The following is a 17,176-nucleotide window of genomic DNA, read 5'->3' as shown; positions in this document are numbered from 1 at the left end:
CCATTACCTGTACCTGTCTGGGATTTGAAGTCTATTTCGGTGGCCATTACAATAACAAAACATTGAGGAGGTTCACAGAAAGAACTACAAACACTCTCGGGCGATGCCAGCGGGCAGCTCCCTACTCCGTCGCCCAACCTGCTCTCGTCTGCACTTTTATTAGATTGTAAAACTTCCTGAATGAGACACGAACCAAAACAAGACGGGAAGACAACCGAATATGTCCCCGCCTTTATTCGTCTTTATTTACCCGCAATTCATTACCAAACAACTAGCGCGCTACAGAGCTAACAGTGGAGTGAATCACCTGCTCTAAGCCGCTAATCTCACATTAGCACGTTACCTCGATACCTATAGAGGTAATTATTGCTTTCTTTAAATCCACCACCTGGTCAACGGTGCGCCGCTTTTCTTCTAATTGGCAGCCATCAGACCTCAGGTAAGGCTTGTACAGATACTTCGAGCTCTTTGGATTTGTTTTGTAATTTACTTTAACGACTAAGTTTGGTGTGGCATCACCTCTCGTCACTGTCAGCCGCCTTCTAACTTTCACAAAGACCGGTGTTGTGCCAGAAAGTGATCGTCTGCCAGAAAGTGATTTTTGATGTTTCTATGTGCTTTTATGTGTAATGTCTTTGCTTATATTGGTGAATAGTGTATAGTCAATAGGATTAAGGGCTTAAATATAAAATGAAGAAATGACCTGTTATTCAAGTATGTTTATGACTGCATTATTGCACGTACATTATAATAAATCCAGTCCTCTTTGGTCACTTAAAATATCTTTATAGAGTGTAATGTCATATTTGTTATGATTTCTGCTGCCCTCTTGGCCAGATATCTCTTTAAAATCTGGCCAATCACAGTTTTTACCCTGATAAATGACATAAATGCGCTTTCTTACTCAAAATGACTTGATATCATTCACGAGAGAGATGTTTGACACATTTTTCACAGATTATAGGTCAGCAAGTCATTTACAACAGTTTAAATATGGGCAATCATTTTCTGGCTATCACTTTTTGGCACAACACCGGTAAAGGTGTGCGTAATGGAGCTGGGAAAGGGACCACCTCAAACATAGTGACTCTTTCAGGAAAAGAGCAAGATAATTTGGTTCAAAACTGCCACCGCAGCAAATTCAAAACAAGACAAAACAAAAAAGTATAAAAATGAAACTACTCTGACTTCTAAATGTCAGAAGTGACTTATGACCGTGACCTTTTCAGAGTAATGCATCTCTTTTTGATTCAGGGGTCACTCACAGAGAGGCCCTGGCGGCTTTAAACGCGCTGCTGTCAACACTTGTTTTTTTTTTGGTTACTTCCCACTTATTTCAGGAAGATCTGTAATGGTCTCATGAAATGATTCAGAAGGAGCTGAAACAACCTTTGTCCTGGAAAACACTTTGATTGGTCTCAAAGTACATTTGTTTTCATACATGTGTGCCAACTAGTGCCATTGCTTCTCAGTTTTGGCCTGTACTAAGATTCAACACACCTTAGTCATTGATGGTTTGGAGAGTCTTCAGTAATCTACCCCCTTTCACACTTTCACACACTTATTATGTTCATATTATTATCTTTTAAAACTGGAAACCCATGCAAGACTTCCTGTAACCATACAACCATGTTTAAACCCTGATTAAATCCTCCTCTTACAATCCTTATCAGCTGTTTACAGTAAGAAATATTCACACTGGACTCATTTACACTCTTAACTTTTATCCAAGGGTGAGTTTCAAAGGGCAGAACAAAGCATCTGATAAATTTAAGAGCACTCTCGGCTGCGATTGAAAACTTCTCACCACGTCACAGGGCGGTGACTTGTCTCGGCCTTGTTTTGTGCATGTGTGTGAATGGAGAGCTGGAATGAAAACAAGTGTCCCTGCCCTTTAATTAAGAATTTGTTGTATGACTAAAAAATGATGTCACCCAGTGCCAGTGAAGCTGTTACATACTAAAAAAAGGAAGAACTGATCCTGGAGGTGTGTTTTTGGGCACTTCTGAGTAAAAGAGGATGTGTTTGGGTCTTCTTCTTTTCATTTTGTTTACGATGAGCCTGAGGTAGAGGAAAAAAAACAAAACACACCAATGCCAAGGTCGTATATTTATCACACCAGGTTGTTTTATTGCTGCAGTGATTTTCGGGAGAGCGTGTTTTTCTGGTTCAGGTGTGACTCGTGTCTGTTTTGTCAGTATTGCACCCAGTGGAGCTGTAAAGTACACTGGGTACTTTAAGCTGTGCGGTTATTATGAGATGATCATATTTGTGACTGAAAGATTTTCTGGGAGGAAGTAAACTTCCAAGAAAGGGTTTTGGAAATGTGTAATTGGGCAAAAATTTATAGAAAGAGTACCCTGGTGACATTTTGTGAACCAGGTTATCTGCCTTCTCTCTGCTTCAGAATAACATTTAAGCAATTGAATTTTATCCTGGTTGAAAACAGGAAGAATTTTTTTTTTTTTTTTTAATTTTAAATTCCTTGCACAGTCATTTTTGTCAACTACCATCCATCTTTCCCTGCTTGTTCTCCCGTTGTGCTCTTTTCTTCTTTAGATCCTTGTCTGCTCCCATTCTGTCAGGCTCCGTGACTGATTGAATGCAGTGAAACTGGCATCAGTGGACAAGTGCACGCACAAAGGTCCATCGATTGGCCGAGGATGACCATGGGAGACGCGAAGAATGAAGCAGACACTGCCTCGCTGGCTCCGATGGCTCTCTACAGCGTGATGTTTCCTGTCTTTAAGGAGGTAAAAATACTGAGTTTCAGCTGAAGTAAAAGGAAAAAAAAAAACACGTTTGTGACATTACAAGGAAATTTGGATGAACCTTCCGGTAAATATTCAGTGCAAGCAGAGGTTAGATTAAGTGTGAAAGGGCTATTGTGTGAAGTTACAGGACTGATGATGTACTAGGACAGAAAAAGGGAAACAGTAGTGTTAACGAGAATAAGTGCTGGGAAACAGTAATGAGAATCTAATTCTGTAATAGTAGTAATTCTGTGTGACTGTCAGTATCTGAAAGGAGTTCAGATACTGTGTTTGACATTTCTGTGTGTTTGCAAGTTATATTTTTCAATAGTCTTTTTTTTATATCTTTTATTCTTATTAAAGATTCAGACAAACAGAGCTGAAAACTCTATTGTTTTGAGATGTGGTGCCTGTGGAGGCCATCTGAGTACAGTGAGCTCGCTGTCATGTTCAATAAAAGAGTCTGAGATGATCTGAGCTTTGTGAAATGGTAATGGGTACATAGTGGTCATAAAGGGATGGACTCGGTCAGCAACAATACTCAGGTTGGCTTCGGTGTTTAAATGATGCTTAGTTGGTACTAAGGGGCCTTAAGTGTGCCAAGAAAATACCGTCCATACCCTTACACCACCACCACCACCAGACAGAAATGCCAAATTCTGACCCTACCATCTGAATGTTGTCAAGACTCATCAGACCAAGCCATGTTTTACCAATCTGCTGCTGTTCAGTTTTGGTGAGCCTGTGTGAATTGTGGCCTCAGTTTCCTGTTCTTAGCTGACAGGAGTGGACCATTCTCAGTAAACCCTAGAGATGGTTGCGTGGGGAAGATCCCAGCAGATCAGCAGTTTGTGAAACACTGATACCAACCTGTCTGGCACCAACAACCAGTAACTTCAATCACCTTTCTTCTCCATTCTGAAGCTCGGTTTGAACTTCAGCAGGTCATCTCGATCATGTCTGCATACCTAAATGCACCGAGTTGCTGCCGTGTGATTGGCTGATTAGATATCTGCGTTAACAAGCAGTTGAAGAGGTGTACTTAATAAAGTGGTTGAGTCTATAAGGTAATGACATTAATGAAGGTTTAGAGTCAGAGCCTTAATTAATGCGATTAGTGACACCTGTGTTTACATGCTTTTGTTTGCTTTAGTTTTGTTTTAAATTAAAATCTTGATTTATAAATAAAAAACAAAACAATAAAATAAAATAAAATAAAAGCTCTGACGCGTTAGGTAATCTGATGTACAAATAGCCCAATATCAAGTTACAGCAGCTATCAGCCATTATCCAAGTTTGTATAAACTCATTCCTGATTTTTATTTTACCTTTATTATCGCTCATTTATCTTGTCTGCTTTTTAGTAACTGCTTGTGTATTTTTAAAAATTAAGAAGAAATGTTTGGCGGAAAATAAAGAGGAATTAGAAAAAACTGTAAACACTGCAGAATTTAAAACCTGTTTCTTATTATTTAGCAAATTAATGGGTAAAATAACCATTCTTAGCAGTTCCCCAGCTAAAGTCAGTTTCTGCCAATGCCTGAGGTCAGTCTGTCTCACTTGTGATTGCTGTAATTGTTTTTCTGCTGTGGTCACTGTTTGTAGTATGAAATTATTTTATTGAAAGACTCGTGATTTCACGTCGCGCAAACGAACACGCAGAGATCAGAAGCTGAAGAATCAAAGATCCGTCTAATGCCACAAATATCAGCTCAGAGGAGCTGAATGTACTCAGTTTCTTTCCAAGTTAACAATAGAATCCAATTCAGATAAACTGACTCCACACACACATTTCAACATTACAACACCACAGTGTGCGCCTTTCACATGGTAGGATCCTTAACTTTAATGGACTTTTGACAGAATTACATTTCAGGACAGAGGACAGGCCATGATAAGAGCTAAGCTGTATCTGTGTGTGTGTGTGTGTGTGTGTGTGTGTGTGTGTGTGTGTGTGTGTGTGTGTGTGTGTGTGTGTGTGTGTGTTATGATTTGTGCTGTTAGCTTATGTTTGTGTATTTCAACTTGCAGCTGGAGAAAATCAATTTATCAGCAGCACAGAACCTGAGAGCAGCTTTTATGAAGGTAAAGTTTTCTTTTAAAGTTTGTTTGCTTACATTTCATGGAGCAAACTGCCATCGTTTCTGTATCGACTCTGTGCCCGTACCCTTCACTTTTTAAATCCTCTTTACCAGCAGCTTAGCGATTTTATAACTTTGATAAGTTTCATTTTCACAAAACACCAAGGCCAACTGTGAGTCCTCAGCTGCTGTGTGTTTGTCTGTCCCAAGGCAGAGAAGGAGAACCCGGGCCTTACCCAGGATGTTGTAGTCAAAATATTGGAAAAGAAGAACTTAAAAATTAACTATAGTGAGTCTCTACTTCGCATGGCTGCAGATGATATGGAGGGTAAGTTTGTTTTTGTTTTGTTTTTTTCTTTTTTAAATAATTTCCTGCTGTACATGAGAATGTGCCCTTAGAGGCAAAAGCTGTGGGAATACCAACTTAGTTTCACTTTGGTTTCTATGATGCTCCAATCCTGTGTTACCTTAGAGCACTTATCCACTGGGGGGAGCTGTTTCCACACAAATCAACCTCTCGTCCTGCTTTCAGTCGTTCCCTTGTTTCTGTCAGTAATTGAATTCCTTGTTCCGAGTGTACAGTGATTGATGGTAGTAATGAATTCAAACACACATACACACACGCACACACACACACTTTGGATGAATTTTAAATGTATCTCCTGCATGGCACATCCCAAGTTCTACCTTAATCTGGCTTTCACTTAACAAACTCAACACACAGTCGCTGTCCCTTAAGCATGTATGCACATGCACACACCCACACACATACACCCGATCCTGTGTTCATTATTCACATTGGCACTGTAGGCATAGGTTTTTCACACGTGTCACCATTATTAATTGCTCCATTTCCATGTCCCCCTGTCACTATTCGCACGTGTGTTGACGTGCTCATCGCTGCGCGGAGTCTGAGCTCTGTCTTTTGTTCCTCTTTCTCTTGGTGTTTTCAGAGTTGATGATTGACAGGCAAGAGCCAGAGTTCCAGGAGCTGAACGAAAGGGCCCGAGCTCTGAAACACATCCTAAGTACCATACCCGATGAGATCAACGAGAGAGCGAGCTTGCTACAGACCATCAAGTAAGACAGCTCGGTGTGTGAATGTACACGTGTGCTTCAGTGCGACGTCAGCTTCTACATACAAATTTCAATCCAAACTTCTTGTGTTAAGTGATTAAAGTGCCAAGAAAGCAAGCCCTCACAATGGCTGATTTAAAAGTGAAAGAGTCAGCTTTTAATAACTGTTCCCCAATTAATATTTAACTGTATACATTAAGAGGGCGCCTGGCATTACATAGATCTGTTTTCTTTTATTCCATCCCAGCAAACAGCATATGCCCTTTTAAAAAAAAAAAAGTGAAATAATTCAAACATGCCGCATCGACTTATTAGTGATAGTGACATTTTTTTTCCCCCCTCCCATAAGATTTCTTTCAGAGGTTAAACAGTGTGTGCAGCTGTGAAGGCAAAACTATTAACGTCCCTGTCCGCTGCACTGTGCGCACACTATAGAAAGTGAGAGATGTTTCATCTTCTTGGCCCACTTTGCCATTATTTTGATGGAATTCAATACTCTTAGTGAGTCACTGCTTAAGTTACTTACCCGGCGGAGGGCTTAGAAATAAAATCAATTCAAAGGGAATGCTAAGAAATTAAAGTTATGAAACGGCAGATTTCAAGTGCATGCGAGGGGAGAGAGTTGAAGGTGAAAGCGTGTTTGTGAGAACAGGGGAAGAAAGGGAAGACAACGAGCTGGATCAAAGGACTATAGTTTCAGGGTATCCGTGCCTGATAAAAACAGACAGATTTGAAGATATATATTTATATATATATATATTTTTTCGCCCCTTTCTAACATGCACACACTTGTGCGTGTCATCCGCAGAGATGCTGCCAGTGCCATAAAGGAGCTGCTAAACACAGTTAATACTGTCTTAAGGAAATACCAGTATCAGAACAGACAGGTAAGTGGCTACATTAGTAAGAAAAAAAAAAAATGCCTGTGCGCACAAACACAGTTGCTGTGAAATAAGTGGAGCTGAAAGGCTGTCTGTATTTATTGGTTAGGCACTGGAACAGCAGAAGAAAGAGTTTGTGAAATACTCCAAGAGCTTCAGTGACACTCTCAAAACCTACTTCAAAGATGGAAAGTAAGACACTGTTTCTAGTGTACCCCCCCACCCCCACCCCATTTTTCTCCTTCACATCCTCAACCTTTTCTTCTTCACGTTCCGTACACACAGCCGCCAACCCATTCAGCACTCGTACACGCCCACGCCTGCATGCATACACACACTGTCACCCATGTAAACGGTGGTCGTTTGATCACAGGCCCGCCACCATCAAATCCACCAATGCTGAATAATTCCCTTGACCCATTTCCCGCGGATCCGTCCTGGCTTGTGTTCTCTGAAGCCTGACATTCTCCATTCCAGCCAGATCAAAGTGTTTCCTGGATCAATCCTAATATTGTTGCCATGCTTTCTTTTCCTTTGTGAGTGACACACGTGTCCTTGTCTTTCTGTTCCGGTTGTTTCCAGAGCGATAAATGTGTTTGTCAGCGCCAACCGGCTCACCCACCAAACCAACGTGATACTGCGGGCCTTCAAGACTGCCGTAGCGGCCCGAGAAAACGCAACACACACACAGACGAAGGGGAGACATTTTTATTAGAGAATAAGTGATACGAGGCTTTCTAATTTGTAAAGACATTTTATTATTTCTGGCCTGTATAATTTATAATTCTGTGGCTTTGAGGGGAGATCAGGTAGTTTTGAGTTTCAAAGCGAGTCAGATTGACAGTAATTGCTGGGGATTTTTAACTCTCTTTAATGTTGTTCTTTTATCCGATTCTTAAGTCGATATTTTCTACGCTCCTCCGCTACGCTACAGTTTCCTCTCTGTTCAGATCATGTCAGTACTTCACTTGTCCTTAAAAGTTTGGTAATTGGTTAAAAGTCCTTTTAAAAGTTATAATTGTGGCAATTACTAATATCCTGTCACTAGGGCTGCAGTTTTTTTTTTTTTATTGATTGATTTGCCAAATGTTTTCAAAGATTGAATCCTTAAATGTCTTTGACTGACCAACAACCAACTGACCACTACCCACTGATGTACTGGAGATTTGTATATACATCATTTGTTTTGTTTTTGTTTTTTTAAATGTGTATTTCTTAAGCTCCCCATTGGTATTATCTACCTGTGAGGATGGTCAGTGGTTGGGAAACTGGACTTAAGTCTTCTAGCACTTCTCTTGCTATCTTGTGCACACAGATGGATGTGATTATGACTGTATTGTTTCTTTTTCACTTTGTGCTCAACTCCTACTCTGTAGTTTCCACGACATTTTCAAGGCCAATGAAAATAAAAATGAAGAGACCTGAAGTTCCTTGAGAAATCTCAAAGAAGTCGTGAAGAGTGAAACCACTTTTCTTCTTCTTGCAAATGAAAGAGTTCTGACGTGTGAGAAAGCTTTCCAAAAGTGGGTCTCTCTTCAGATTTGTATTGTTGTATGAGAGTGCTTCATTTTCACTCAGTTGCCCTTGCATTCTCTTTTCTTTGACTGCGCCTCTTTCCTCCCAGAACTAAGAGCCGTACCCTTTTTTTGCCTTCTCATTCCAGCAACTTCATTCTTCTCCCTGTATAATAGTGGATTTTCCATGGTGGATTTGTGGAGGGCTATTTTGGGCTCTATACTGGCTCCTACATGCACCACTGTAATCCAATTGTGATAGTGTTAATTTTTAAAGCTTTATTATTGAAATTGCTGAGACCTAATTTTCCGATCCTGTCACTGTTGACGACAGCCATAATCAGCTAATTCGAGTTATTCAAGACCATTAAGTCACACGCAGAGATTGGTCACGGTCACTAGAGCAGCAGGAAGGAAGGGCAATGATGAGATCTTTGTCGCAATATACTGTTTCATGCTTTCCACCATACTGGCAAACTATTTTTGAGTTTAACAAATCTCCAAGTTACTTTGTTCTCTTTTGGTGTGTGTGTGTGTGTGTGTGTGTGTGTGTGTGTGTGTGTGTGTGTACAGCTACAACTGACCCGCAGGATGTCCTCTCTCAGGCATTTGAATGGTGCTGTAAAGCTTCTTTGTGTGTATTTTATTTTTGTTCAGGTTCACGTTAGTATTTTTTAATTTTTATGTTTTCAATCTCTGAACACTTATCAGTCGCCGTAGAATCTTGCGAGTTGTGTTGTTGTACGTGGAGTTATTGCACCTCACACACACATTATGTTCACCCCTGTGCTTAATCTGAGAATAGAAAGAATACACACGCATGCATACAGACAATGGGCCTGGACTCACAAGGTCTCGCAATTCGTTTTGACTACTTGGTTGCCAGGAAACTTAGCCTGAGTCTTTAAGAGTGAGGGATAATAAAAGAAAAGAGTTGTGTATGTGTGTGTGGCCTCTGCCACTGTCTGGGCTACTGGGGGGGCAGTTAACTCTCTGTGGGTGTGTGCACCGCAGCCAGGGCTGTTGGCGTTGATTGCTTCTCAGACGTTGCCGGCTTAGGATAACCTCTGAACACAAACTTGAGGCTTGAATCAGCTGAGTCTCCTGCGGACAAGAGGTGGGCAGCGCTAAGGCGGAATAACCAGAAGGTGAAGATTTGTTTGAAATGTCATTTGTTAGAAAGTGATGTTTTAACACCTCAGAGCTGGACCCTTGGACAGCGAACTACAGACACCCATCGTGGAGTGAGAGGTGAAATTGAACGATAAGTTTGAATTTGTTAAGTGTGAAGTTGTGTTTGGCTTTACTGTTCGAACTTTATGATTAAAAATGTGTTTGACTGAAGTAAGTGTGTGTGTGTGTGTGTGTGTATATACACGCTGGCAGGCCAAGTCTGTTATTACACAGTTACAGGCTGGAGCTGAGTTGTTTTGTTGATGGATTGTTTAACTGCATCTCTTTTTAAAAAAACTCAGATACTACAGTGACAGTTTTGAGAAGATTGACTGGAGCAGAAGTGACCATCCAGGAAGAGGAGAGTCAACCCTGGTAAGTGGGTTGTGTTTGCAAAAGGATGGAAAAAGAATCTTTTCAGTGGCAGTTGCATTCATAAGCAATGGCTCTCACCTTTCAAGCAGCAACATTCTGAACAGTGCATCGGATCAAAATGCTTCTTTCTGTGTTCGTTTTGCTTTATGGAGCTGTGCCTGTGCAGTCGCATGCAGAATGATGGCAGTGGCACGCTACAAAACAAGTCAGGGTGTGGTTGATTAGAAGTTATCACTCTCACTCAAGACATGAAGAGATTGTCCCTTGAGTATTGCCAGTCTTTTAAATATTACAGTAGCATAAAGTCATCTCGCAGTCACACCTGTTGTCAGAGACGTAGATAAAAGGTAGCTAAACTATCGTGTCAAGATCACAGTGCAGCACATCAGTTATTAAAAAAAAAAAAATGATAGCTGCAGCAAAGCATTGATTTTTGCTTTCATTACACAGCCTGTCATCTAAATCTCTGTTCAGTTTGGTGCCACATCCAGTGAATTTGTCTCATAAACATTTACACCGTGCTAAAAATGAAACAGTGTTTGCCATCCTCTGCTGCCCCTTGTAGTGTTTTGTAGAAGAGTTGGAGTTAAAAAAGAAACTTTCTCTCTTTGACTTCAAATGTGCTTTTAATTTCAGCACAGAGCAATTTCAGAAATCGTCCCCTTTTTAGTCGCACTTTTATCTGACTGTATTTTATTTCACACTAACGGATATGACAGACTGCGTGCTTTGGCAACCCGCTGCCTTTCGGAGATGTAAGTTAGGGACCTATTCACCTGCCTCGTAAAGTCATGCAGCTGGGAGAAAGAACGAAAACCTTTGCACATCATCCAACACAGACTTTTTTTTTTTTTTTTTTTTTAATAGAGTGAAAAGAGCCAACAAAATGCTGTTTCTGTGACCTTGCTGCATGATTATGATGACATGACAGCCCACTGTGAAATAGATATGGCAGGTTACTGAGAGATTACTCGGACTGGGCGCATCTTGTTTTGTCGTGTAACGCATAGATGCTGGGAATCTTATTATATTCTGTGATTTTCCTTTTTTTTTTTCCCCCTCCCACACAAACCTGCATATAGACACACATTTTACCTCCTTGACCTCACCTGGTTTGTTGGCGATTGATTGACAGGTCTGAGCTGTAACCATGGGAACGAGAATGGAGGTGGCACAGCTTGAAAGCAGAATGAACGCTGAGGATTATAGAAAGTTGCAGAACCTTTTCCTTGTGAGTCTTTGATTTCAAGTCAGTCTGTTAACAGCCTCCTGTTACAACACATTTAATTCACCTTTAAAAATAACAGGGTTATAATGTTTATCTCCCATTTTGACAGTATAGAATCACAGCCCTAGATCTCAGTAGCAATCCTTTAGAAACATGGCAATCTTCAGTGATTTACTAACAAATCAAAGAGTGTATGTCTGTTCTTTACCTCCTATCTACCTTGAAATTTTTGGGTTATATCACTGTGGAGCCATGAAATTACACTTTCTAGTTTGAAGTTATTTAAGTACTGGCTTCATTTTTGGGTTCTTATACTGGTATATAAAAGATGGACATGGTCACCCACAAGTCACCCACTGGTTTGTGATGTCCTGCTTAAAAGTCCTGAACTGCAGCAATTTTCAAACACAGGGTAGCCACACCTTTAAACATACCCTGATTTATCATATGTCCCTTTCTAAATGGGGACCATAACTCAATAAATAAAAATAGCTAAGACTTGAAACTAGTGATAGACATCAAACATCCATGAAGAAACTGTTTACTGAGGTAAAAGATCTCACGGACTTCCAAAAAGTCTGGCTTCTTTTTGGTCAGGTTTAAGGGGCACTGGATTCACTTTTCAGACCATGAGGCTATGTCCACCTTTTACATAACCTAAGCCCATGATTGGTGATGCTGATTTGCTGATGCTAAGACTACAGTAGTTGTGCTTAAATCCCAAGAATGCTGTCTTTACCTGTGTGCTGAGGTTGTTCAATATCACAAGATCCCGTTGATGTTGAATGCAGGACTCCTCGGGTGCACCTCACTCCTTGTCCCGAACTCAATTCATCGATCTTGCTTGGTCATCAGTTGGCCACGGGTCCAAGGAGGAATATGGCCTCCTGTTTGACAGCGTGGTTCTCAGTCAGCAGCACTGTGGCCTCCTCCTGGACAGCGATGCCCCGAAGGAAAAAGAACGCATTGACTGGGGAGGCCTGTGCTCCTTCCTGTTGCTGGAGCTTTCTGATAAAGTAAAGAACAGCAGAACTGTAAGCACACCGTGCTGGAAAACGCCACGCACCTTCACCTGTCCACATCGAGACCCTGTTCAAAAGGTAAAAGGTCTTTTAACCTTGTAGAGACTTAACAGAAAAAGGGTTTGTTATGAGAGTCAGAACATGTTGCCTTTTTTTTTTTTTTTTTTTTTTTTTGAACCAATGACCCCCTGCATGTTATCTGAAAACATTTTGACATTGGCAGTCCGGAGAATCCAAAGCTCTGCTGACTGGATGGAATTGCACATTATTAAACATTGTGCAAGGAAACGTTCAGGAGTATTAGGGTCTTGCTCATCAAAATGGCTCACTCCTTTGGAGATAAATGGCTCTGGACTCCTTTAACATCTATCAATTAATATGTAAATGAAGCAGCCGGTATGAAGTCCCCTCCACTTTGGATAAAATGAAGGCTCATCACTTTAATCTTTCAATCCTGAGGATGTCGAAATGTCAGACTGTTGTGTCAGTTGTTTTCCAAGTGGCTTGAAGGTTTGACAGCCTTAAAGAGGCAGAGTATTGTTGCTTAGATGGCTTTAATTTCTGACCAACACGCTACTAGTAGTAAAGTATCAAATAGAAAATAGTATGGTATCTATAACTATGGCAAATTTGTAACAAAGCTGGAAGTGGTTACTCGTGGTGACAAATCCACAAACAATAAGCCCATTTTTGGGGGGTTTATCTTGCACCTTTATAGTACACTGCTTAAAAATTTTAAAGGAACACTTTTGCTGTGTCTCCCAGCACAGTCTCAAGAGCATGGAGGGATTCCAGAAGACAGGCAGTTACTCTTGGAGAGCTGGACAGGGCTGTAGAAGGTCCTGAACCCATCAGCAGGTCCGATATCTGCTCCTTTGTGCAAGGAGGAAAAGGGGGAGCACTGCTAGAGCCCTTCAAAATGACCTCCCGCAGGCCACTGCTGTGACTCTCTCTGACCAAACAATCAGAAACAGACTTCATGAGGATGGCCTTGAGGGCCTGAGGGTCCTCTAGTGGGCCCTGTGCTCACTGCCTGACACTGTGAAGCCAGATTGGCATTTGCCATAGAATACCAGAATTGGCAGGTCCACTACTGGTGCCCTGTGCTTTTCACAGATGCGAGCAGATCTACTCTGATCACATGTGACAGACATGAAAGGGTCTGGAGAGGCCATGGACAATGTTATGGTTTCTGTAACATCATCAGTGTGACAGGTTTGTTGTTGGGTCAGGGATGGTCTGGGGAGACATATCCATGGGGAGATGCAAAGACACTACAGGCTAGGCAACGACAGTTCCTGGAGGATGAAGGAATTGATACCGTTGACTGGCCCCCATGCTCGCCTGACTTAATCCAATAGAGCACACCTGGAAAATTAAGTTTCAGTTCATCCTACGCCCCCGGGTTGCACCTCAGACTGTCCAGGAGCTCACTGATGCCCTGTTTCACATCTGGGAGGAGATCTCCCAAGACCCCATCCATTGTCTCATTGGGAGCATGCTCCAACAATGTCAGGCATGCATACAAGCATGTGGGAGCCATACAAACTACTGAGTACCTTTTTGAGTTGCTGCAAAGAAATTTTGGGCAAAATGGACTAGCCTGCTGCATCATTTTTCACTTTGATATTTGGGGTGTCTTTGAATTCAGCCCTCTGTAGGTTGATAATTTTCATTTCCATCAAATGATGTGGCATCCTTTTGTTCCTAACACATTACCCAGTCCATGTCAGTATAGATATGCAGCATGATTTTTTTTTTCTCAATTGAGATCTGATGTGCTTTTAAAGTGTTCCTTTAATTTTTTTGAGCAGTGTATTGTGGTTTATTCTTTACACACATTCACTCAGGACTCGATAAAGCCCAAAACAGAGCTAAAGCAGTGACTATTGGACTTGTATTCATCAAATGGTTAGAGACGTGATACCAAATATTAATGTTCATTTTTTAGTTTTAGCTAAAACTGTAGCCTAAAATTTCCCTCCGCTCATCCCCAACCAGTCATGGCAGAGGGCTGCCCCTCCCTCAGCCTGATTCTGCTGGAGGTTTCTTCCTGTTAAAAGGGAGTTTTTCCTTTCCATGGTCACAAAGTTCTTGCTCATAGGGGGTCGTTTGATTGTTGGGGTTTTCTCTCTGCTATTGTATTGTCTTTATCTTACAATATCAAGCGCCTTGAGGTGACTGCTGTTGTGATTTAGTATAATCTAAATAAAACTAAAATCCAAGATTAAACAGACAACACTTTCTGATGTGTGGACATGACAGCTTAAAATGGTGCTGGTGTATCAGCAAATTTCTTTACAGCTTCCAGTTTATTTTCTGTTCAGCCTCTTTCTGATATTCCACATAACCCTGACAAGCCAGAGCAATGTGAAGGCCACTACCTAACATGGTTGTGCTTCACCTGCCTTCCCCCCTTAAACGGCTCCAAAGGTAAAGACTCCTCTCTAGACCTCTAAAAATATCCCTTGGTGCCAGTATTGTGAGATTTTAGTAATACAAGCACATCCCCGAGACCTTGTGGACAGTCTGTCCCTCATCTGACCACTCACTGCTGCTGACTGGCAGCACCCCACAGAGCAGGCTATTTCGGAAAAGCTTGCCCTTATCAGGGTTCCTCAGGTCTTTACACCTGCCCATTTTTACGAAGCTGAAGTTGGTTTCCGATTGCAGCTTCCGATTTGGGAAATGGCTAAAGGGCCATTCCACTTAATTTTTCGCTACCTTCAGCATCTTTAATCTGCTCTAGTTAAAAATTTACAACACCTACACACTTCAAACCTGGATTAGATTATTCTGCACTAATAGCAGAGTATTTAAAACCAAGTGTGTGATTCGTGAAACCTTGATCTGATTTGTGAAACTTCAATAAATGCACATTTCAGCACTTTTTATGCATCTGTATCACACTAGAACTGCCCCAGCTCCAAAACTACAACACCTACACATTTCAAACCTGAATTATATTATTCTCAACTGATAGCAGAATAATTTAAACCATGTGTGTGATTTGTGAAACCTTTATCTGATTTGTGAAACTTCAATAAAGGGCCATTTCAGCACCTTTTTTGCATCTGGATCACACTAGAACTGCCCCAGCTCCAAAACTACAACACCTACACACTTCAAACCTGGACTAGATTATTCTAAACTGATAGTAGAATAATTTAAACCAAGTGTTTAAAATACAGATGCAAAAAAGGTGCTGAAATCGCCCTTTACTGAAGTTTCACAAATCAGATAAAGGTTTCACAAATCACACACTTGGTTTAAATTATTCTGCTATCAGAATAATCTAGTCCAGGTTTGAAGTGTGTAGGTGTTGTAGTTTTGGAGCTGGAGCAGTTCTAGTGTGATCCAGATGGGAAAAAAAGTGCTGAAATGGCCCTTTATTGAAGTTTCACAAATCAGATCAAGGTTTCACAAATCACACACATTGTTTTAAATACTCTACTATTAGTTGAGAATAATATAATTCAGGTTTGAAATGTGTAGGTGTTGTAGATTTGGAGCTGGGGCAGTTCTAATGTGATCCAGATGCAAAAAAATTGCTGAAATGTGCATTTATTGAAGTTTCACAAATCAGATCAAGGTTTCACGAATCACACACTTGGTTTTAAATACTCTGCTATTAGTGCAGAATAATCTAATCCAGGTTTGAAGTGTGTAGGTGTTGTAGATTTTTAACTAGAGCAGATTAAAGATGCTGAAGGTAGCGAAAAATTAAGTGGAATGGCCCTTTAGCCATTTCCCGAATCGGAAGCTGCAATCGGAAACCAACTTCAGCTTCGTCCCATTTTTCCCATATGGTCTCACATTACATCTTCCACCATTCATCCTGAAGGTCTGTTTCCCTGTTGCAAGCTAAATGAGAAACTACTGTGTCTATTAATATTATTCTAGTACTACAGTATACCATATTTAATTGAGAAACAAATAATACAAATTTTATTACCATTTAATAGTTACAGCTTCATTGATACTTCATTGGAACAGGCTTGATTTGTTTATCTCGAAGGTAGCCACACAGGCGAGTCAAATTGGCATTTTGAAGTATGCACTTTTTAAGAGAAGCCTGGAAGCTTTTAAAGCAGTCAAAAGCAGCTAAAAGACCCCCAGAATGACAGTCCTTCACTCGGACTACAGATAAACACATTGTATCACTTGCTCACCAGCTGTATCAGCTGTATATCAATATGTAATTAGAATAATTACACACAAATGACATGCGAATGCGGGAGATCTTACAAAGGTGAACTGCGGGAGAAGACAGAAGGCTTTAATTACACTCCAGAACATCTGACCTCTTAGCTCTGCTGTGAAATTTTAATAAACCGTCTTTCATCAAAGATCTGTTTGTCTCTTTCTCATTAGTTGCAGTCAGCTTCAAGCTTTTTAAAATTATTTATTTATTTTTTTGCAGCTCTTTGTTCACCCAATAAGTCCTGTAATGATTAATTCACAATTTTATTAGATCCACCACAGAATGAGGCCTTTTCTTCACCTGTATCCAATGAGAGGAAGATTTAAGAGGGGCTCGTTTTTAATGGACTTATATTAGGGTAGTTCTGTGGTTATAAAGTAGCCAGCAAGAAGAGGAAAATTCAAGACATAATTAATATTTTAAATTGGTTTTTAAAGGCTGTCTCCTCAGTTTTAATAAATAACACCACTTTCCACCGTAGCAGACGTCATTGCAGCATGAAGCTGAAGGCTGGTGTTATAAAGTGTAAAGTGTGAAGTGTATTCTTTCTGTATGTATTTTCTTTACATTTTTTTTTTTTTCCCTGTAAACAACCTCTGGTCTCCTCAGGTGTTGTACCTGCAGAGTTCACGTCAGTATCTGACTGTGAGTAAAGGAGGAAATGTAGGGCTGCGGGATGCGGAGGACATGTCCCTTCTGCACGCACATCGACTGCAGAACAGCACAGTTGCACCCAAAGACCTCTGGGTCACAGATGTGGCGCTGCTGCAAAACGTGGAGAAGGTGAACTTATCAACATACTGAGAGATGCATACCTAACAACGAGTCTGCCCACTTATTGATTTATTGTTCGGCCGTGGCTCCCGAA

General features: G+C 40.8%; 2 protein-coding genes across 2 annotated transcripts in view; both read left to right on the top strand.

Annotated features, from left to right (window-relative positions):
• Window positions 1–171: 171 nt before the first annotated feature.
• On the top strand, window positions 172–8,218 carry LOC115790669 (programmed cell death protein 10). Its single transcript, XM_030744543.1, has 8 exons — window positions 172–439; window positions 2,560–2,753; window positions 4,785–4,838; window positions 5,045–5,162; window positions 5,788–5,914; window positions 6,720–6,798; window positions 6,902–6,984; window positions 7,375–8,218. Exons 2-8 carry the CDS (start codon window positions 2,664–2,666, stop codon window positions 7,505–7,507), a joined length of 684 nt encoding a protein of 227 aa, XP_030600403.1. The 5' UTR covers window positions 172–439; window positions 2,560–2,663; the 3' UTR covers window positions 7,508–8,218.
• Window positions 8,219–8,888: 670 nt separating this feature from the next.
• Window positions 8,889–17,176, top strand: part of LOC115790777 (WD repeat-containing protein 49) — a 37,461-nt gene continuing 29,173 nt past the window's right edge. The window contains exons 1-5 of the mRNA XM_030744719.1: window positions 8,889–9,454; window positions 9,782–9,854; window positions 10,990–11,085; window positions 11,874–12,182; window positions 16,918–17,091. Coding sequence (XP_030600579.1) covers window positions 11,005–11,085; window positions 11,874–12,182; window positions 16,918–17,091 — 564 coding nt within the window. The 5' untranslated portion in view covers window positions 8,889–9,454; window positions 9,782–9,854; window positions 10,990–11,004. The remainder of the gene's footprint in view (window positions 9,455–9,781; window positions 9,855–10,989; window positions 11,086–11,873; window positions 12,183–16,917; window positions 17,092–17,176) is intronic.

Source organism: Archocentrus centrarchus, chromosome 13, assembly GCF_007364275.1.
Source record: "Archocentrus centrarchus isolate MPI-CPG fArcCen1 chromosome 13, fArcCen1, whole genome shotgun sequence".
NCBI classification, from domain to species: domain Eukaryota; kingdom Metazoa; phylum Chordata; class Actinopteri; order Cichliformes; family Cichlidae; genus Archocentrus; species Archocentrus centrarchus.
This window is presented reverse-complemented; position numbering and strand designations above follow the sequence as displayed.